The 24,034-nt window shown below is 39.9% G+C and overlaps 1 protein-coding gene across 3 annotated transcripts in view; it reads right to left on the minus strand.

Moving 5' to 3' along the window:
* Window positions 1–18,736, minus strand: part of FXR1 (FMR1 autosomal homolog 1) — a 36,604-nt gene extending 17,868 nt beyond the window's left edge. For all 3 annotated transcript variants that reach the window (XM_051626655.1, XM_051626656.1, XM_051626654.1), the window contains exons 1-7: window positions 18,632–18,736; window positions 8,796–8,848; window positions 4,815–4,908; window positions 3,837–3,908; window positions 1,519–1,667; window positions 1,066–1,159; window positions 68–184 (exon numbers count right to left, since the gene is read on the minus strand). In XM_051626655.1, the coding sequence (XP_051482615.1) occupies window positions 68–184; window positions 1,066–1,159; window positions 1,519–1,667; window positions 3,837–3,908; window positions 4,815–4,908; window positions 8,796–8,848; window positions 18,632–18,682 (630 nt within the window). In that variant the 5' untranslated portion in view covers window positions 18,683–18,736. The remainder of the gene's footprint in view (window positions 1–67; window positions 185–1,065; window positions 1,160–1,518; window positions 1,668–3,836; window positions 3,909–4,814; window positions 4,909–8,795; window positions 8,849–18,631) is intronic.
* Between the last annotated feature and the right edge of the window lie 5,298 nt (window positions 18,737–24,034).

A 24,034-nucleotide genomic window follows, 5' to 3' on the forward strand; every position in this document is an offset into this window, starting at 1 on the left:
TCAATGTAATGCACAGTTACACGTAATACACAGTTTCAAGCAACAAGAACTACAAGCTGTGGCTTACTTCTAAGTGTTTTGTAGCTTCTTCATTTCTTGACATAAGCATCAGTTTGGTACGAATGCTGCGCAAGTGCATGTCACTCAGTATATTCACTCTCTTCACTGTTGCTTCACTGGCAGACTACAAAAGAGAAGGAAGACGTATTTAACTCTTTAAGCAAATCCACATTTAAAGGATAAATCGGGAACCTATTTAAACTAAATCATAAACATGATCTAAATTTCCAGTACTTGCATGGATGTTATTCTTCCTTAAAACACAGAATGACAAATTCAGCACCAATCTGCAAACCAACCATTTTCTGTTCTCACTCACAGCGTATTTTACACTAAAGATTTCGCTGCTGGATGTACACAGAAACTATTTCACCCTGATGCTCTCCAGATAAATAAGTATCATTCTAATATGTAATAACTTGTCACTCACTGTCTGAATGACAGAGCTAAGGAAATAAGAAGGCAAAACAATTCTGGACAGTGAGGTTCCAGTGGATAATACAAAGGAAGACTAGTGAAGAGAAATTAATGCTGGGAAGAGATCATGTAATAAGAGAAAACTGTGACTGAAGCATCTAAGTGAACAATTCCTTAATGGTTATACTGAAGAGGTGAAGTTCTTCATGTGGAAACCCAGCTGTAGGTCAAATTGCACAATGTAATAAAGTACAGGGGAAATCTACTGCTCCAGAGCACAAGTGAGCTAGTTAGCTTTGATCCATGTGCACACATCAGTGAAATGGCACTCAGCTGTGGATGACAAAAATCCTCACAACAAGAAGACTGAAAGCTGCTCCTAAATTTAGGCTGAATGCAGTGAAACACTTGTAGCCCCCCTTAAAAAGGCCTACATCCGAAGATTAAATTAAAGCACATCTAGTTACATTACATCTCTCAATTTACCTAGCTTGACCATTTTCCATACAAATATATAGCTGACTGTATGCTTCCCATAAATAATATATTGAAAATTCATGCAACGTTTACATAGAAATAATCACTTACCAGTATTATTAGTTGAGCAGTTTCAGCATGATAAAAAATTCGACATGCTCCCACAGCTTTCTTGAAATCTTTATGTGCATTTTCATTAGCACACCTAAGGAGGCAAAATTATTATTATTTCAAGAAGCTGCATCAAAGCAGAACCTTTGATATCATGATCAGAAACCCAAGAATGTGTCAACAGTTTATAGCAAGTGTTGAGAAACTGGAAAATCCCCATTCTACCTAACATGGTGCCAGAGCTTATTTCTCCTGAAGCTGCCATTTCAAAACCTGCTTTCTGTGCTCACCCCCAAAGCTCAGCAGGGCTCCAGTTTCTGAAGCAGCTGCTGCAGCCATAACCACCCTTAAGGTTCTTCATGGACATGTAAATTGGCCTCTAAAATATAGCCCAAATAGGGTTCCCCCCCCTTCAAATACAGAAAATGCGTTCAAGTGCGCAGAGCTACTCACGCATCTCTCAGATCTTCAGGAACATCCACGGTGCACTTGAAAAAAGTGTTCTTTTTGACAGTTTTGTTTTGATTCACAGGTCGGAGTCGTTCGTAAGTGACAATTTCATTGTAAGTGGCATCACAAGCAGCATATTCAATGACATAAAACTGTGGAAGAAATGGATTTGTTTGAAATGGTAACTTCAATAAGGCACAACAAAGACATAGTAACATTACCAGTATTACCAAGAACATACAAACTATGAATATATAAACTAAAAAGTGTATCTGAGTGGATATGTTACAGTTCTACAAAAATGAGGGTAGACATACTTCAGTACCCATCTGACGCCTCAGCGAAGTGAGGGCACATCATCAGCATAATTTCAGTCCCACACAAAAGCATATTTGTTTTTTCTCATGCCCATCTCTCTTCAGGTACCTGCTTCAGACCACTTTAAAGTTCCAAAATGCAAAATCATTACAGGAGGTCTAATTCGAGAAAATACCTAACAGGGAAGCAAACCTAACTCGTTCTTTACAGAAATATCTGCTCTGCAACAGTTTAACAAACAAAAAAGGCAAATCCACTGATTCAATGGGCAAACTACCTGTGAATCACGGAGGATCAAAAGGAAAATAAAAATGCAATATTTTTGATACATACTATCCCAAATTTATGAAGGCCACAGAAATAAGAAGATTTAGCAGCTACTAATAATCCTCTCCTACACTTCCATCCAACATGTTCAAGTATAAAGAAGCTTGTGTGGATAGTATCTGCAAAGCCTGGCTTGGTGTTAGGGATGCAGCCTTCCACCTGCTTGCAATTTGGCAGCAGAGCAGTACTTTCTTTTCTTCCTCCCTCAAAACTAGTATCTGTTTTTGCCAACATACACAATTTCCTCAAGTATTACAAAAAAGTAAATCACTAAGGTTGCGACATACTGTTCCACACACTATTTTCCAAGTTTTAAGTCCTAATCATATAAAGCTGCTCTGAAACAAGCTAAGTGATAATAATGAAAACTAAACACTAACCAGACAACTAAACTTAAAAGAATTACCTTGATATGCTTACAAGAAATAAATTAACTCCTATAGTTTAAGATAATTCTGGTTATCTGAACAATCACACAGCTATCACTAGATACATGACTTGTTTGTGTATTTCAAATTTACTTTGACAAAAAAAAAAACAGGAATATGCAACCATGTTATAGTCTGTACAAAGGAGAGAGGGTTTTTTTGGGGACAACAATTCTATAAAACAACTACTTTGACAATGCTGCACAAAGTCACCAGCCATCTGAGGATGAATAATCCTATTTTTTCCCCCCGGACAAAAACATTAGAAAATTAGGAATTGGATAAAATTGAATTTAAATTCAGAATTTTTAACTACTTTAAAAAAAATAAGCAGCATAGCAAGCTGACAGTAAACTTCCAAATTTCTTTGACATACAGAAGAAGCCGAATAACCTCAAATGACAAGCTATCCTTTAACTCAGTTTATCTCCTTCTCTCTCAGTTTCTTCGCAAGCTGTTCATCCACAAGGATCAACTAACAGAATCTTCATTTGGTAACTGTTTACCCCCACCTTGCTCTTACAGAGCTCAACAGCAATTACTATTTGTTGACAGTTTTTAAACAGTATCATAAATTTGAGGTTTTTTTCTCAACCCCGTTTCTTTTTGTTTTAGTACAAAGGACCCTTCTACAAAGCTGAATTCTCTTGCTGTCATTTCACAAAATGAAGTTCTAATGAGTGTATCAGACTGCCATAGCTCTACATACTTAAGTCTCTGAATCTATGTGTTACTTTGTAGCTGCAACTCTTTTAACAGTCAACATATGTTTGACATATGTCAAAATACTGAAATATGTAAAAGCAAACCAACCAGTGTCTTTCCACTACACTCAGAAGAAAGACATACACAAAAAAGAACCCAGTGCAACATGCATGGGTAACTACAGCACGCTGGTTTTAAGGCATTTAAATGGACTTCAACCACAGATGAAGTGTACTGCCTTGCTTAATTTTTAGCAAATAGTTTAATTCAGAAAGTAGGTCTGTTAGAAGTCCTGTTCTTTTGTGTGTATACAGCTCTCCAAGCAACTAAATGACTAATAATGAGAGTTACTGCCCAGCTATAAAAACACAACACTCAGCTGTGTAACAGAGCATGCATCGTTCCAAAGTGATCTCAACAATTCTGTTTTGTCATGTTTTGTGTTCGTAGTACTTTATTCACAGATTTTTCATCACAAAGACCTTTCATATTTACTGTATTTAATATAACAATGTGAAATCAGTAGGTTTTTTAGTAATTTACCTCCCCTTTCATCATTCGAACTTTTGCCAGCCACCAGCCACAGGGTTCTTGGTCATTTGCTCTAGAATAAACCTGAAAGTGAGAATAGTAAGAAACACTGAAAGCACATACAGACCTATCAAGAAAGAACAACCTAACTTTCCTAATTTTCATTAAAATTGAACAGTATTCTACAAGAAAGTAATTTTTGTATAAATTGAGGAACAGGCTTCTTGCACAAATTTTTGTTGTTTTGCACTACAGGGGCTGTGAACAGATTCTCTGCATACATTTCTGACAATTCAATATAAATTGCTAAATGAAGATAGAACCTTGGCTTAATGCTTATTCAGGGGAAATTCCTCACTAAATTCAAGCACTGTCTTCACACTGAAAGTTCACACAGAGAAGTAACTCCACAATTAAGATTTTTGTTTTGTCTTTGGCTTACCTGATATTCCTAAGACTACCGAAATGAAGCAGAAGTTAAACTAATTACTAAATACACTACAATGAGCTGGGAACAGAACATGCCTCTTTTAATTTCCTAGCTTAATACATCACTTCTAAATAAGTTTTTCTCTGTAAAACAGTACAACTCATACAATTTCTTACCAGACTGTACCACGTATTTTAACTAGTTTAAAACTCTTGTTATTTTAAGATTGTTATTACATCTCCATATGAAAACATTTCCAACAGCTGCATTCCAGATTAAAAAAAAAAAACTACACAGTTTTGTTTCTTATTCTGAAACATTTTCAGCTATTTTAAGTTTCAGAGAAAGTTCCATTGGTGTTTCTGTGAAAAATATAAAATTTCAGTTTCACTGAAAGCAAAAAAATCAATTCCTGGAGACATTCACCATTTTAAATCTTCCCTTTGGTGGTGTAATTACAATCATCACTGCTGCCTTGAGTGGACAGTGATGTATCAGGACGTATACACACACATAACTGATAGTCCATTCATCGGGACAGTTCATTACGACACACTCACCTCCACTTCATCTCCTTCACCAATTTCTTTCTTGATATCAGGGGGTGGTGGTAATCTGACTTCATTAAAGGGTACCTGGCGCTCTGGTTGCCAACTGAAAGTTGAAAAGACATTACATATTATTTCTAGAATTTTCCTTTTGTTTTCTTGATTTTGTTTTTAGAACTCTTGAGTTTAGTTAAAACTCACTATTTCTATTTTCATATAATCAAGTCTGTTTCTTCACTGCTAGCAAGCAAACCTTACAAGCAAAAGAACAAAATAATCCTGTCAAGACAAAAATAGTTATCTGGGAACACATCTAATGACAAAACAATTTTTACATTAACTGACAAATATAACTTGATTGTTTTCACTAAATGTCTTTCGTAAAACCCCAGCAAAAAGATTATTACACAATGTACTTACATTTCTGCAGTTATACAGATATAAGCTCATTTTTGCAGTCCACCACTTCTTCACCTCATACTTAACACTTGAACTGCTCACAATTGATTTTTTAAGTGTTCCCAGAAAATCTGACTCTGATCATTAACAGAACTTATTTCTACCCACAATCTTGTTAACACTTCCTATTAAGTGTTCAGGTCAAAACATACTTCTATATCTGCGTATCAATACAAGTTGCTACCAGGCATATAAAATTAAATGTTTACCTTCTTGTACAGAAAGACTAGTTATTTTATCTTAGCTGGATCTACAAAACATTTTACTTGTAGAAGTGTATCTTTTGGGTGCATTTTACTAAGACTACTGGAGCAGTTTGCATCCTGTGTTGTCTTGAAATTCCTTTTCTTTCTACTCCAAAAGTTACATAACACTATCAGCTGTTTCTCACTTGTTTTAGTCAGAAACCCAACTGAAGACCCTATATACAGGCTGAAATAAAACCAGGGGAAAAACCACAACCAAAAATCTTATTAAGTTAGACTATCTGAAGGACTTGTTTTTTTGCTTACTTCTAAAACACGCAGAAAGAGAAGCCTATGTTGGTATAACAAGTCTCAATACTAAGAGCTGAGGGCACTTTGCAACTTTCTGCCTGACGAATACGTTACTGGATTTATCTGGAAACAGAGCTTATGCTCAAGCACCTCATGTAATGAAGACAGAAGGTACCCATATGGTTTTGCACTAGCCATTACTATACACTTGAACTACAGTGAAGCCTTGGAAATCAAGAAAAACACATGAAGATTATGCCTAGCTTTTGTTGAAGTCGGAAGGCATTTTGATTCAACAATTTACTTAAATGCCATTCTGTTTGGCAGATAGGGTGAAGGGGGCTAGCAAAACATCACCTGCAACCCAATTGTCCTTGTTGCAACTGTAAGAGTCATTAAACTTAGGTTCTGGACTTTTCCTTCCCCTCCTCACCTTTGTGAAGTTATTACCCTCACAGATGCAAAGGCAAATATTAAGGCTATTTCCTACACCACAGGACATATAAAACTTAACTTCTGTTTAGAAACACTGTGAGCATAACAAACACAACTGAACAACAGAACCAAAAATCTTGCAAACTCAAATGAGCTGCTGAAGTCTTCTTGAGAATTTCAGCTGTGCCTTGTAGTTAAAAGGATCTAGCAAATGGAAGCTTACAGAAAGTTATCAACTGTCCATAATGAGATGCTATGATTAGAGACGCCTTGTATCTTCAATAAAATCCACCTGAAGCTGCATTAGGCTAATTTTGGTTCTGTCTCTAATCATCACAACCAGTTCCATCAACTAGAAGCGGACAGGCCGATTATGACTTACCCCTATCAGCTGCAACATGTTTTGGTATTTTTTATTAAAATATCTGAAAACCACACAGAAGACTCAGTTCCCAGAATATGAGCAAAGTTTTGATGGCAAAAAGTCCAAAACTGACTCATAATCATTGAAAGGATTATCCCAAATGCCTGGCACAAATTACAGAAAAGGGAGGTGCATGCTTACAATGGAGAAGTCTTTCCTTCAATGTGGCTGTTTCAAACACCAGTGACTCCATATGGAACTGCACCTCAAGATCCAATTTTCTGTCTTATAGAGTAATAAGTTTCCAGCTCCTGAAGCTTCTGTGTTCATTCTCTGCCTCCTTATCTCCAAAAAAAAGTTTCTTAAAAGACTCAAAGATATCTGCCCAGAGATTAACTATTGCTACAGCCACAAAATCTTCATTAGCATTCTCTGCTAGTATATCAACTTTGGGAACCTTACAATAGCTGTAGATAAGACTGGTTAATAATAGCAGGAACTACAACCTGACAATTCAGACTCCCTTTAGTGGAGTAGATGTGTTTACTTTGTTAGTACTGATGACTATCACAACAGAATGATGTATTCAGGACAGGACACTCTTGCCAATTTTGGTTCTACTAAAGCCCTTATGAATTTAACTCCCTCAAAAGGGTAATAATTTACCAGATTTACATCACAGAATAATTTGACTAGAACTGCATACACACTTCCAGCTAATATCTGTTTTTTGTCAACAAAACACTTGACATATATTGTAGCCCATCCTTTTTGAAACGCTGCTGCTGCTGCCAGATTTTCTGTAAAACACATGGATACTAAACACTGGAGATGTGTTTGCCAACAATTAGACTCCTGCTGGGGACCACAGGCACTTCCTCTAGCTCGCTTGGCTTCTGAAACGAAAGTGTAAGATAGGAGGCTCTTTGCCTTCAAAGCATAAACAAAAGTAATATGGACGTTTAATACAAAACTAAGGCTGTCACACCTCCTCAGATCATGGACAGGATGAAGGACCCAATTTGGTTTTTCTGTTTGTTGGGTTTTGGGGTGGGGGTATGAAAACCCAGGAGACAGTAACAACTTCCATAACTTTCTCAGTAAGTGGTAGTTATGGTTGCCACTTCATCTTCTAACTATTTGTCATAAAAGAAGGGCTATAAAACACAAGCTGCCAAGTAAAAAACACTGGACTTTGCAGGGTAAACCCTAAGATTACTTCTTTCTGCCTCCTAGAATTTATTTTTATACACTTGTATATATGTATACACACATACATCTACACATATATGTAGGATACACATACACACTCTAGGATTACATATACAGGACTACAAAATACCATTTATAAAGACACTTACACACTCTCTAGTATTACCTTTATTAGCCAGAACTCTTTATTATAGAAAGGCTCAAAGACTAATCTACAGGTTGGTGCTCGAAGAGTTTAGTAACAATTTGCACATCAAAAGCTGACAGAGTTTTAGGATTTCCACCTAGCTACTGCAAGGGAAATAGGGAAGAGGATGAAGCTCCCAGAATATCTTAAATTAGCCTTGGAATCTCCCAAGTAATCCAAGGTGTTATCAGTCTGAAGGCTGAACAAGTATTCATTTGAACTTTATCATCCCATAGATTACCTCTGACTCGCCACTACAAGTCCCTAGTAGCACTGCTGTGTTTAGGTACTAAATGAAAAGGGCCTCATGGATAACTTCCTGCAGATTTGCACTTTTTTCACTTTAAAAAATAGGGTCTTTAGACTGGATATGTACACATATTTATTTCCTTAATAGTTAAAAAGGAAAATCAATCACTGTCAGGAAACTTCTATTTCTTTCTGGTTGAGAACACTGGTCACTCCTCAGTTTAGACATACAGAGACTTGCTTATTTCATAGAAGTACTTTGGTATTTTCCATCTTTTTCTGCTTTAGTGTAAGAGTATCAGGACACTGATTATTATTTTAATTAAATTTGGCTGTCACATCTACAAACGATACTAAAGATGCCAAAAACATGTAATAGACTAACTGATGAGCTGAATTCTGATCCAGCATTCAAGAAAGTAGTTCATGGAGACTAAACAGAATAGTAAGACTGTACTTCTAGAACTAAACCTTTCCAATGAAATCTTCCTCTTAATGTCAAAACAAACAAACAGAAAACAACACCAAAACGACAAAACTAATAATATTTTGAATGTTAGGTTGTATTATTTTTTTAAGAAAATACTTACTTGTTTTCAAATACAACTGTGAGCGAGTCCTCATGAACATCTTTGATAAATCCCTAAAATAAAAATATTTTTGTTATAAGAAGGCATATGCATCAAAGTAAGGCAGCCATTTCAATACAGCCTGGAATTAAGCCAAACAGACCACTACTACTATTACGGTTCCAATTTAGGAAGTTCCATGACATGATCCCACTGTTCACATGAGGTTAATGATATTCTTAGTTGGCTATTCCAAGAAGTACCATACACACAGATTGTTTCAAATGACTGCTCAGATCAGACCAACACGTTTACAACTGAAAACTATCAGACATGATTTATTGTTTTATCTATAGGTGTGCAAAACTGTTTGACAGGAAAAATGTGAGAGAACCAGACCCAGACCAATTAGTATAATTCACACTACAATGTCAAATAGCTGTGCCAAGCATGGTTTGCTTTAAAGGTGTTCTTCTCAACCCAAAACTGAATGCCAAACAATTGTCCTTCAGAAGGTATGACAGCATATTTGGGTAAAATTTGGCAACACAAGCTTCCATAGAGCCAGTTCTGGTATTGCCTTTCAAGTATGAAATTGTGGACTGTATGAGGCCAAATACCTGTAGGACCTCACAGGAAAACAGCAACATTTTTTTGTGTCACATTGTTATGATCTCAGAAACAACTGAGGAGAAATCTTACTTCTTTTTCTTTCTTTTGAAAAACAAAGGGCTTCTTTAGGGGGCACTGATTATGTCAAAGACCTAGAGACAAAGAATGACCTGACAGATACAATTGTACTCAAGTATCCATGCAGAAATTGAGTTCCTACATCTCTTGGTTAAGGCAGGCAGGCACATTGCAAAAAATGCAGGTAAGGGGACAAAATCTTTCAAACTACTCCTGCATTTGCTAGCGTCCAGTATTTGCCCAAGTACAGGAGGTCAAGGAGGAGCCCCTAGTTTTAAAGGAGTAAGAACTGCATAGCTATGTTAAGAGAAGTTCCAGGAAATCTGCTGAATGGCTTATATCCACTTAAGAAACTGCCAACTGGGGAGGATGAAGAACTTACCAACTGAGCAAGGAGCAACTCGCCCACAGAGGTATTATGTGTCAGCTCAGGGAGAAACAAATTTTGACACAGGAGATCCCTCAACAAAATGACAGTGAAGGAGCCCATACTGACAATTGGCTGCAAAGGTCCTACATAAACACATCTCCTTTTACCTGAATTAATATTTGGGCAACGATGTGAAGGCACTTGCTCAAAACCTGCTTTTCGGCTCCCTGAGCTCTACTCAAAACCAGCCAGCAACACAGAATACTGGCTCTGGCAGAAAGCACACTGGTACACCTGAACAAAGCAGGTCACCAGATACCAAAGAAATCACCTCGTTGAACCACCTACTGTGTTCCTTATAAAATAAATGCTTGCAAAGGCCATCCTGCCACTGCAAGGGAAGGAAGGCAATTCTCCATCTTTGAAAGGTAAGCAACTGAAACAGCTGACAATACAATATACTCATAACTAGGGATTTTCCCTTTCAATGAAGGTTCTGGATAGATGAACTGAACAGGAACATTGAAGTTATGTCTGTTTAAAGATGCAAAGATCTCACAAAATGTTACTTCTTGAAATACGTATTGGCTAAGAACAGAGTTAAAGCAAAACTTCTACTAAATTTATGGTACAATGTCCCCTTTAAACACATCCCACCCAACATGGGGACGAATTAACATGGTGTGAAGTGCAGGAAACAGACGTTGTTCTACTGCAATTAATTCAAACTCTATCCAGGCACAAAACACCCAAGTTGTAGCACTGTGCACCAAGTTCATGCAGTCCAACATTCTGCCAAATGACATCTTATGAACAGAAAGAGCTTCCATTCCCTACTATGGACAGCCATTTATCTGCATTCCAAGAGTCTGTGATTTAGTATTGCTCCTGCTACGTTATGCTGCTTTATTTCATAGCTGAACTTTACCTCTTCTTTATGTTATTGGATCCTCTTACACTATTCAACATGGGGGAAGGGGATTATTTAATTTCTAAAATCAGCCTATAGTAGCTAATTTTTTTTTCTGCAAATCTGAATACAATTATCCGTCATTTGTTAAAAAATAGAACTGCAGAATGAAGAGAGATTAAAATACCTGAAAAACATTCAAAACGTAATGCTTTTCAGAGTTTATAAAATCCCAAATACACTGACTAGCTGTAGTTTTATTTAGTAAGGCAAAAGAAGTGGAAAAAGGAATCTTAAGTGCATTTGACTTTCCAGGAATTCAATTAGTCTTTTACCAGGTAAAGTCTGGCTTTCTGTGTAACACTACAAACAGGTTTAATATTCACAACTGATTTCCAAGCTAGCATCCTGCTAAAGAATGGGCAAGCTGAAGTGAAACAATAATACAGAGATATGACTAGCAGCAGACTAACAGCTGACACTGCACAAATGTCAGCTGCATAAACAGAAACACTGAACACTTTTTCATAAAATTGAAAGTACAAATTCCAACACAGCATCTGTACATTTTACAGCACCATGTGGATACCACAAACTACTCCAAACAAGGAAGTCTTTCAGTTCAAAGTGTGTGCACTGCTCTTCCCATAAGACAACATAATGCAGACTCATGGCCAGCAGACATGTATGCAGTAACTTGCTTGACACTATCTGAACAGCATTTTCAGTTGGCATTCTCGAGCTTTTTCACTCCACAGTATTTACACATGGGAAACACTCAAGATCAAATATAACATTTATCAGGCATGCACTTCAGATCACAAATGGACATATATAAAACATTAAATAGAATTACATAATTGTTTGAATAATTATACTGTTGTGAGGCTTGAAAAAAGTCTGATCAGAGTCTAATTAATTGTATAAACACAAAATGTGAAGGAGGAACATAAAAGTAAAAAAATTCCAAGCATAATTCTTCCTACTATTATCAATTTCTCTGCAGCTGTGGAGAAGAAATCCCATTTACAGTAACCGAAGCACAGCAGTCTGTGAGGTATTATAGATAGACTGTATGGTTCATTTAGAATACCATTAGAAACAATCAGAATTTAATATAGGTTTTAAATACAGTTTTGCAATAATTATTCCACCACTGCCAAAAAAGATGGCAGAAGTACTATCAAAACATCTGTTGAAAGTAAGAATTCCTGCACGTTTCTTTCCTCCCTACAACGCTGACCTTTGCTATAAGCATTATCAGCTGTCACTTACAACTCCAAGATAAAAATAGATAAATGGATTTCATGCATGTCAGGATGAGATTTAGTGTAATTTTTGAAGAAATAGTCCAAGAGCCTAGAGGGTATTTTTAAAAAAATGTTTTACAAAAACCACTAATATATTCTGCAATAAGAGGCAGAATTTTTTACACTGAAAGTTACGTTACATGCTATAAATTCATAAGGATTTCTTCAGAAAGGACATTATGAACATAAAACAGGAAAGAAAATATCCTGATTTTCAACTAGGAATTTTGAAGGAGTTATTTATCAGTGAGGTAACCTATACAAATAGTTTTATAGCCTAAGCTTGCAACAGTCATGTCTAATAAATTGAGTAATGATGCACCATCTTAACTTCTGCTTAAATGAACAAGGTACACCATTACTGAAATTTAATTTAGCAATGTCGCCCAAGATAGACAACAGCAATATCTAAGTTTGAAATGTTCTATGTTCCTTACACATCGCTCTGTGTATCCTCATTTCAAACAGAGGTGATGAGGCAGAGTTGAAAAGAGAATGCTAAACACATAATCAGTAATGATGAATTATATTCAGCAAGTAAGTTTAAACGTAACATATGTGTGTGTTTTACACCACATACAAAACTGTGGAGGGCAGGCAGGGAAGAAAAACTGATGTGACCTCATCTTGCCAGATCTCCAATTTGGACTGTCCAGATATTAGTGTCAGTCATGCAGTCCTCGCTATGAGCTGGCTCCCTGGAGGCCCATGTATGCCCTGCTTGCTGCAGCCCAGCTCCCAAGGCCAGCAGGAGACTATACTGTACTACAGGCTATTAATGTCATGCTGGCTCCCCAGGCACTTGGGTACAGACCTGTCTCTGCCACTCACTTGGCAGAGTCAGGCTTTCAACACTAGCACCTGGAAAACCAGGAGTAATATCACTAGCTCTCTTGCCTAGGTTTGACATCAGATATCCAGCAAATCTAACATAGGGCCATCCCATATTAGGAACGAATAACAGGACAGGAAACTATCAACAGATCATTTGCTGCAAAAATCACTACAGTTGAGACTTCTTCATCTTGTGCCATACACACACTCTTTTACCCAGGTTTTGCTCAAGGATTTAGGATTAGGATCTGCTGATAACATAAACGGATCAACACTTACTGAGATGTCCTTACAGCGAACTGTGTGTCTCTGTGTATATATATATACACACACACACTTTTTTTTTTTAATCCAGTTCCAGGCAAAGTCACAAAATCTGTCTAACAGGCAGATGCAACTCAAGTTCTCTTTTCATCTTGCTTTCATAACTTTACCTGACCCACAAGTAGGCCAGTCCAATCTAAAAATGAGGTGCTGTTCAGCTGCAAACACTCTTCCCAGGGATAGCCACAGCGCTGGCTTTTGAGTCACACGCACCTGCACCTCAAAAACTGTACTAAGATCACCTTACCAATGCTGAGCAAATTTCTAACAGTAAATGCTTTGGCATCTGGTAGCATGAACTGTTTCTGAATCAGTGGCATAGAGGTCAAGAAGCCTATATCCAATTACCAAGCCTTTCACTGCTTTCAGAAGCAAGAACTTCATACATAACTATTTAAGGTAAAGAATATATTAAATAATTATTACTAAGAGACACATCCCATGCTGATGCCCAGGATAAGAAAAAACAACCCAAAACACAATAAGAAAGTCGAAGCAGTAAATAATCAAATCACTGGGCAAAAAAAGACTGAACTTCATGAAGTATTATTTTCGTTACAAGTGACTAGGTGCACCTGCTTATGGTGCAGGATGTGATAAAAGCAAGCGGATCTAGCTTGCTGTAAAACACAAACATTACAAGCAGGAATCAGGTAAGAACAAGATCCTGAACTATTACATCAATGCTAGCAACGACAGTTTAACCCATGACGTTACTGCTTATTTACATTCACAACTATAATGATCACATGTAAATTGAAGGGTCCTTATGACAGTTCTGCAAGAACTTCAGAACTGAATCCCCCGAGTTAGGTTTATTCATTTAAGTCTAAATGCTTCACAAAACTTACACTGCTTTCTTCAAACGCATATTCCCGAAGGGCAGAACTTCTGACAGACACTCTCCACTGACTGTGCACATCAGCAATCAATAACCACTGCCTGGGACATCTCCCTTTTATCAGCCAAAAAGGGTCCAGCAAATGGCTCAGCAACAGCAGAAATGACTAGATACTTCTTGCATCAATTTATACCAATTTCAAGAAGTCAGTAATAACTTCAATATGTCTGAAATATCCCACCCATTAGGTCTAGACAGAAAAAATGCTGACCATTATAAGACAGTTAAGATCTTTAAAGAAAAAGTCCTTCCTGTCACCATGTTTCCTGGTGTAGTAATTGGGTTCAAACAGCTGTGTAAGCTATACTCTTCATGACAGTTTTCCTGCTTTAATAACTGTCAAGCTAAACACCACTCAGAATACCGAGTGGTTTTCAAAGCCACTAATTAAAAAAATTTAAGAGCCATTGTATTTTTTAATTAATACATAAACTTTGCCACACAGAACTGCTCACCATGCTTTGACGTTGGACCTGTGGAGCAATAATGTTGGGTACACCATTCTTTTCCTCAATACTATTTTGGCTAGCCTCTACTTTGATGCCTATGCCAAGTCCTGCTACCAGAGCTTCAGTCAGTCTCGTCACCAGAACAACCACACCTCTTGAAAGAGGAACAGACTGAAAAGGAAGAACTTTAGAACCCACATAGTAAAGGTTGAGTTTCCTCCTAATTCACATTTTGACCTGTTTATTGCCCTGGCAAAACCTAAACAGCTGCTACTCTAGAACAGCAAGAGCACAATGGCATGCAACACACCAGAGTCAGTTTTTCAGAAGGTTTTTTTTACAGTGAATAATGCAATTTCAGAGTTACTCAGATGGCACCGAAGGATGTAGGTAGAGGAAGTTGCTTGGTATTTAATTTATGTACCTTGGTCTGCTTTTATTGTAAGGCCCGACCTATTTCATATAAGCTGACATCTGAACTCATGAGCAAGGTGCAGAACTAGGGCTCTCATTTGCATGTAAGTGAGCAAACACAGGCAGAGGCAGATACTAGATAAAGCAGAAGCTCTGTCTTGTCCTTGCCAAGGGCTGCACAAACACTCTTCACAACTGGCACGACCAGAGGCAATGGGCACAAAACTAAATACGGAAGGTTCTGTAGGCACATCAGGAAAACACTTTTTTACTGTTAGGGTGACTGAGCACTGGCACAGGTTGTCCAGGGAGGCTGTGGAGTCTCCATTCTCAGAGACACTCGAGCCACCCTGGGCAAATGGCTCTAGATGGTCCTGCTTGCGCCGAGGTGTGGACCAGATGACCTCCCACAGTCTCTGCTAGTCTCAACCATCTGTGATTCTGCAAATCACTTCATGATCTTAATCACACAAGCAATAATGATTGTGAAAATACTGCAGTCAGGCTAAGATGAGGCTGGGAGCATTCAACTTTCGCTCCCTCCAACCTACTTCGAGCCCAAAGACATCCAGGTATTTTTTACTATTTCACATAAAAATAGAAAAGTCTACTAATGACCCCCAAATAAAAACTAATCTGCACTCTGGCACTCACCTAGAAAACATCAACTGTTCTGCTCTCAGGAAATCACCACACCTCTCATATACGTAAACCCTTCACTAGTAGAGTTCATCAACCCTGTTCATGCTTTTCTTTCTTCCACAATACAGAGTTTTTTCAGAAGATCACGACCACTTTGAGCCCCACCAGCACCATCTGTTCTCTAAAGACAATGGGTGCTCAATATTGTAACATATGCAAAGTCTTCTTTCTGGGCTGCAGGGAGTGGCTAAACACTGGCTCTGCTGTATACTGATTCAGTCTGGGATGAAATAAAAAACAAATATTGTCCTCCACATTATATTACACATTTAAAGCAAAAGACAATAAAACATGAATTAGTTTGGGGATTTAGAAATAAAAGGTTAAATTTAGATATTTTTGTACACAACAGACCATAAAAAAGTTATCTTGGGGTATCTACCATAACCACAGTTGGTGTCCATTTATTAATGCCTCACAAAAAACATTTTGACTTTTCATGTATTTTAATAAAGAACATGATTTTCCCTACTAATATATAACAACCATAGCATATACATAGTAATACATGCAGGAAGAACTCCCTGTTAAAAGTGAATTTTACTAAAATGAAGAACAGTTATTATAGGAACAAAACAACCTATGAAGAACGTCATTTACCATGGTTGTACCTCTACTAACTACTGAAAATCCCGCTGTAATGCTCCAACAGATTTAATCACTACATTTGTTCTACTACAGCTAAATTGTAGTTCATATTAAGAATTCATTTTTAAAATTCTGTCATGTAATTGTTTACATAATTATCTTGTTTTTTATCTCTGTTCGCACAGCAGGCTCCTTCCCATCTCATTTACCGGGAGCTATGCTGTGCTCATCTGAACTCAGACAGTTCTGAGGGCCTCAAATTTTATCCCATTTTACAAATTCTGATTTTCTCTTCAGAAAATTTTTGCCACCTACTATACAGTGACATGGGGCTTAGACAAGATGAGCCAGTTCTCATTATCTTACAAATTCTATTATCATTGCTATCAGTCTCAAAATATGGTACCTTCCAACTGAGACAGCCACACCTCCCTCCTCTGCTTCAGAAACTTAAAACCAGAAAGTTACTTTAGTGTCACTCAGCTCCAAAACGCATCATAACCTCTGGTTACCTCAACAGTAACAATCACAAAATGGAGTCACTGACAGACACATCTGCATTTAGCTCACAAGAGTAGTATTTTGAAATTGTGTTTTTAGCTCGGCTTATTAGATTTTGGGTTTTAGGGGGGTTCTGTGGCTTTTCTTCCCATCCATATGAACAACAGCCAACTATTCTGAGTTGGGGATTTGGTCCCTATGGGTCTAATCACTCTAATCTGACCTCACTCACCATGAAGATGCCATCACTGAACTTAATCCCCATTTCTCATTGATCTGAAAGCCATTAATGCCAAGTAAAATTTCTGCTTTTGTTAGCCACTGTTCACAGGACTAAAACACACGATGGTGCTAATCCAAGCCTGACAATTGTCACTAACTTAGGAGACACCAGACACCATCGTTACAGATGTTATATATCAGGCTTATTGTAATAAATTCTGTGCACACAGATTGATTCAGTACAAGAATCCAGTATACTTCCTAATACTCCCATTAGTCTCACATTCCTCTTAGGCAAAAAAAACAATTAATCCATGGTTTATGGAGTTCTCCAAAATCACACGGTAGAAAATGATAAGAAGAGCGTCTCCAAAAATCTGGGCTTCCTAATGGACAGGGGGAAAGGAAAAAAAATAATAAAAAAAATGAATTCTTTTTAGGAGTATCCTATTCTAAAACCAAATGGCTCTGATGTCGATTTCTGTGTATTAGTCAAAGTTCAACTAAAAATGTGTCTGATTTACATAATTCATTACCTCCCAATTTTGGTAAAAGAGGCTTACCTAGCAAAGGGACATAGCTTACCCCGTTACACTCTTTCCTCGTAAGAGTATATCCTATTTGTCTCTTTTAATAGCCAGCCAGTTGAAAAACCTAACTCCTGAAGTCAGCTGGTTACAATCCTTTAAACACCAACTGCCTTTACATTCTGTGCAATTACCACATGACTTCCAAGCCAAACCCGCAGCTGCACACGGGAAATCTGGGGGGAAAAAAAAAAAAAAAGGGTACCCCACCCCCCCACCCCATGAAATAATTGCCTGTGCAATACCACACCACATATGTGGTTAGGCACAGCAGCTAAAGAGAGCCCTGAGATTAAATACTCCCAGAACACAGCTACACTGCATGCTCACAATACGGGCTGGAATCAGCCCTCCTGGAAGGAAGACAGAAGGCTCTTGCCATAAAAAGAGCTGGGATTCTTAAACATCTGAAGCCAGGCTTAGGGGAAAATGACTGACAGGCAACAGCTGAGAATATTTTGCATTGATCCTGTAACATCCTGACATTCCAGGCAGGGTGATGGTGGAGGAAGCTTTCTGATGACATAAATAAATTCGAAATCTTGAAAAAATTACTTTAAATATTTTAAAATCAGCATTTCCGGCTCAGTTCAACCCATCCCCAACAAAAGCCAAAAATACCCACCCCCCACGCCCACTCCCCCTTTCTAAAATGAAGGCTAAGCAGACCCCCGCGCCGTGCATCTCTGCTCCCCCGGCCCTGCCGCCGCGCTCCCTCCCCACACACCAACCTCCCCTGAGGAGCCCTCATCAGCCTCGTCACCACCTCTCCCAGCCGCCGCCGCCCCGCTCCGTCCCCGCCGCCCCCGGCCCCCCTGCCCTCACGCCAGCCCCGACCCCCTCCCCGCCGCCGCAGCCTCCTCCACCGCCCCCGCCACACCCAGACACCTTCGCCCAACGCCCTTCCCCCCCTCACCTTCCCCTCCTCCGCGGCCCGGCGCGGGGCTCCGCCTGCGGCCGCCGGCCCCCGACCGAGCGCGGAAACCCCCGGGCTGCCTCCCCCCGCTCTCGGCCGGCCGAGTGGGCCCCGCCAGCGCACCCTCCCTCGCCGGTACCTTGTAGAAGGCCCCGTTAGAGCCGCGCACTTCCACCGTCAGCTCCTCCATGTTGAGCGCGCAAAGGACGCCGGGACGTGCTTCTAGAAACTGTCACCACGGGGGGGAGCGCTGCCCGGCGCCCCCTCCCCCTCCGCCCGCCCCGCCCCTCCCGCCCCCGCCGCGCGGGGGGCCCGCCCGGGCCGCGGGGGCACGGGCCGCGCCGGCGGAGCGGGGCGGGCCCTGCGGGGAAGGCGGCCGCCGCCTCCCGCACAGCGCCGGGGCCCGCGGGCGCGGCTGCCGTTGCCGGCCGGGGCCCCGCGGCGCGGGGGGGGCTCCGCGGCGCGCGCCTCCCGCCCGGGCGCAGGTGTCGCGGCGGGGGGCGGCGGGCTGGCGCTGCGGGAGAACGCGTTGCTTCGCCGGTGGTGTTTTTTAACGAGTTGGGATTCAAAAGGCTGGGCCTTAGGGGACACCTTCCCTTCCCTTGCCGCCTCAGGCAGCCTGCGTCGCCGCCCGGTGTAACCAAGATGGAGCCCGTCACCCCGCCGCGCAGCCGGCTTTCATCCCCGCCTCGCTCGGCTGCCTTTGTCCGCCCGGCCGCTCCGGCCCGGCCCGGCCCGGGGGCGGGCGCTCCCCCGCCTGCCGCACCTGTCCCAGCACCGAGCGGCCCCGCGGGCCCGGGGCGCGGCCCGGCGCCGGCAGCTGGCCCCGCTGCGGAGCCCGTGCTGCCCGCGGCCCTGCGGCTGCGGCTGCAGAGAAAAAAATAGTCCGTGACTCTGCTAGGCGATGGCTGTCACAACGCAATCAGACCCCAGTTTTGCGATGAGCTCAATGCTCGCATCAGCTTAGTCATGCAGGGCTCGATGAAAGGCCTGTGTCCTTGCCAAACGCATACATTTTTTTTTGCCGTAGCTTGAAATACCAATAACCATACTTTGAAATGCCCTTTCTGCTGATCTCTCCTGTTAGATGTCAGCCCCAAAATGAACAGAAGTACAGGATGGCATTTTACCCATCAAGTGTTTCTATTTTTAGTTCCTCTGCGTTAATCTCCCATGGTAGCTTTTTTTTGCCAGTTTTAACCATGCCTGTCAGGGCAGTGAGGATTTCAGAGAACGCAGGCCTAAAAGTTTAGAGAAAGCTGGTTGGGGGGTAAGGAGACTGAAATGTGCCACAACAGAAGGGAAGACGTGGGTTCGATGCCACGAGCTCGGCCCGTGTGCTGCTGCCCAAGCCCCACGTGCCTGGTGCTCGGGCTGCCACTCCTGGACCATGTATAGTCTATGCTTGTGTTGTGAGTAATCTGAGGGTATGGGGATGAGCTGGGAGGCTTGTTAGGGGAAAGAAACAAAGATCACAGGTCGAGCCAAAGTTACAGGCTTTGTGCGCAGTAAAGCTTTGAGTCATTGTGGTGAAGCTTGAAGGGATGCGAGACACTAATTGGAAAAAGAAAACCCAATAGGCTCTACTTGTTCCAGAGTTTTTTCCACTCATTAACTCATATCTTTCTTTGGCTACAAGGTAAAGTTTAGGAAAAAAAGCAATTATACTCTCTTCCCATGCATGAATATTCTAATTTTTGCATAATATTTATTCCACAGGACAAGTGTAGGGTACCTTTCATTATAAGTATTGTTTAAATCTTCAGAAATTACCCACAATTTGCTCTGTCAATGCTTAGGCTGCGCATAGGTAAGAAAGTCCTTCATACCAAATGGCAGGTGCCCCGTTTGCTATTAGCAGAGGGCACTCAGGACCTCCCAGCACCAAGCATGAAACCTGATAATATGGAGCAAACGGTTCTGCTACAAGAAAGTTTTCATTGCCCCAAGATTGAACAGCCTGACGTTCATCTCTTCAGCTTCCAAGACAAGACTGTCAACGTCAACCACTACAAAAAAGATGTTTGGACTTAAAAAAAAAAAAAGGCAGAAATCAAACTATGCATGAGCTGCTGTCCTCAGGAATAAAAAAACAGGACACTGGTTAAAATACAAAGTATTACTTCAGAACTACATGAGGTTCCTGGGTGTCCACATTTGCAAAACAGGGAACAGTTCTGGTCAGTAATGATAAGGAGAATTGGCTTGAGCCAATGCAATCTGCACCTGAATTTTCCTGATAAAATTTGTTTTTCTGGAAGTGCGTACATGATAGTAGCTAAAAGCAACGGGGTTATTTACAAATTAATATTGAGGAAGATTGCTATACCTGGGAGAAAACGGGGCTAGAAGAAAGTTATTATTAGTTTGTAGACCATAATAGTTAGAAGCGTATCTGCCAGACCAGTAAGGATGAATCTCTTCTAAGTTGAGTTTTCACTCAATGTAAATTAGAAGTAACTACTAAACCAAATTAGTTTTTTACTGAAATAAGAAAAGGGAGGATCCAACCCCCCCGCCAGAGCAGGGTCACCTAGAGCACATAACACAGGAAGGCGTCCAGGCGGGTTTTGAATGTCTGCAGAGAAGGAGACTCCACAACCTCTCTGGGCAGCCTGTTCCAGTGCTCTGTCACTCTCACAGTAAAAAAAAATTTTCTGATATTCACCTTAAACCTCCTGTGCTCCAATTTGTATCCATTACTCCTTGTCCTATCACTGGTCATCACTGAAAAAAGCTTAACTCCATCTTCTTGACACTCACCCTTTACATATTTGTAAACATTGATGAGTTCACCCCTCAGTCTCCTTTTCTCCAAACTAAAGAGACCCAGATCCCTCAGCCTTTCCTCATAAGGGAGATGTTCCACTCCCTTAATCATCTTTGGTTGGACTAGATGATCTTTCGAGGTCCCTTCCAACCCCTATGATTCTATGATTCTATGAGGATCTTTACTGAGTTTTGAAAACTCAAGTCATCCTCTGATAGTAGCTACTTGCAACTTTTTTTCACAAGACTACATAAGGAGATTAATTTTATGTTTTCGTTTTGCAACACCCACAGTGAAACTGCCACCCACACTTCTTAGAGCAGTTCTGGCCAGGGAGATGCGATGAGTAAGTCTAGTTGAACCACTCTCTGTCCTCTCTTGAAAATGTTCAGCAACGCATGAGGGAGAGCAAGTTTCATCATGCCAAAAGGACAGTAAGCAAGAGATAGAAGGATTCTATGTCCTTTGGACCCATAGTGGGAGACACCAGAAAAAGTTTGCATATTTAAGTGAGCAAAATAAAGGGTGAAGGATTCAACACTCAAGGATTAGGATTGTTGTCTTCAAATACATGAAGGCATGCAGAGGGAATAGTGACCAAAGAGAAACAGAAAGCAAGACTAGCAAAAAGACTCCCAAATAGGTACAGACTCATGATTAATACATTTAATCTGGAAATTAGAGTTTAAAATGGGAAGTTGAGGAAGTTTCAGGAGCAGCCTTTCAGAATGAAATAATGAAGGATAATAAAGCCTGCCTACTTCTGGGATGGAAAAAGCATTTATGATAGTGATATAATATGAGCAATATAAACCATATTTTCAAGATAGGAGACTTTGAAAGTATTGATTCCAATAAATAACCAACCAACCCACCCTCTACCCCATCCTTCCAAATGCTGTCATTGAAAATTCAGGAAGTATGTGAACAAGCTGGAGAAAGTTAAGAAAAAAGCCACAAAAACAATGATTGAAAATGTAACTCACCATGAAGAACTACAATAGTAGAGTTTTAAATATTTTAAGATTCTAATTTTTGGCCCAAATCTGCAAATATCCAGGTAAAAGAAAAAAATATAAATGCTTCTTTAGATTCCTATCACTAGCATTTTTTAAATCAACATGGGATATGCTCTGCTTCATACAAAAATGAATTCTTGGAAATCTTACCATGTGTGTTACTGAAGGTTAGAATGAAATTGTCATTCCAGGACCTTCTGACATCAGACTCCGTTAAATAAATGTTCATCAAAAGCAGATAGATTTTATCCATTTTCAGGGACTTGGTCAAGAGTGAGACAACTACGAAATCAACAACATAACCCCTCAGAATACTGGTCTTTAAACTAAGGTTATATTAACTTATTAAAGATGCACAAATTGATAGCCCTCAAACCACTAGTAGGCTGATAGTTGATTTTTGAAAAATTTTTGTAGTTTTAAACTAGTCACTAACTTGTATGCCAATTAACTTCAGTGTCTTTGCTGATAGCAAAACGAGGGTTATTGCTGTGTTTTGCTGAATATATACCCCCCACTCTTCAGTAAAATAAAAACCCAGAAGCATACATTCTTAGCATATTTTGTAAGAATTAGGCAGAAATCAAGGTCAACTAAATTTAGACTTGTGCCTTTACTTACAAATGCAGAGTGTAATAACCTGGGTCTTACATTCCATTCAGTGAAGGGAAATGCTGACACTTAGCAAATTGTGCAATAAAAAAAAATAAAATAATGATAAAAAATGAATCTAGCTTTGCCTTTAAGTGGGTAAAAACCTTTTTGGTTCACTTGCCTGTTCTGAAATTTGGGCAGAAGGCTGATGCCTATGAGAGATGTCCATCCAGAGACTTCCAGCCTTAGCAGGATCTGAGGCAACTGGCAGCACTTAGACCCTTTGTAAATTAACTGTGCATCCCTGGTCCTCAGGGGAGACAAGCAACACAGATTAATACTGAAAGGATATTATGAGTTCCTATTGGTCTCATGTCTTACCAAATGACAGAACTACATTACAACTCAGAAAAACTCTTGGATAAGTTATTTTGAAAAATTACCTGCTTCCCAGTGTGGGGGTTTACTCATTTATGTGTATGTGTTCTGTGTTCCATGTATTGATTTTGGGCAGCAGAAGGAAGTTTGTGAGACATGTAAAATCAGCTCCAATTGAGTTGTACAAGTAGAGCAGGTGATCTATTACTCTGTGGCACAAAACTAGTATTAAGGCATTTGGTCTTAATACAGATCATCCTGTGGGGCTGCCACTGTGTAAAGGGCCAGTGGTTTGTTGTAAAAATGGAAAGAAAACTAAAGAAAAAAGCTTGTGTTTTGTTTTATTTTGTCCTTGTGATTTTTGTGCTATTTGAATATTGCGCTGAAGAAGAATCTCTACCAATTTTCAGCAGCCTTTTACAAATGTATTCCTGACCTTTACCAATGAATGAACATTTGTCTGGAGGTTTGCTGAACTGAGTGCCATGCCCAGATACATCTGCAAGTACTGTAAGCAGACACCACTTCTGAAAATAGGAGCCACAAAAGGTGTTGCTATGTGAGTGTATGTAAAAACATTTTTGTGTGGTGCAGATTAAAACCCTCTTTCTGGTGGGAAAATCAGAGAAAACAGAAATCATAAGTGTTTCTATAACTGCAAATAAACATTTGTAGTTATTTACACCTATCCTGAAAGGGAAAAATCTTTAGAGCCAATTAATTTTGTGTATATTAAAGAAGATAGCACTGGCATTTATCTGTCTTTGTCTAGATGCAATGA

This window comes from Apus apus, chromosome 8 (assembly GCF_020740795.1).
Source record: "Apus apus isolate bApuApu2 chromosome 8, bApuApu2.pri.cur, whole genome shotgun sequence".
In the NCBI taxonomy this organism is placed as follows: Eukaryota; Metazoa; Chordata; class Aves; order Apodiformes; family Apodidae; genus Apus; species Apus apus.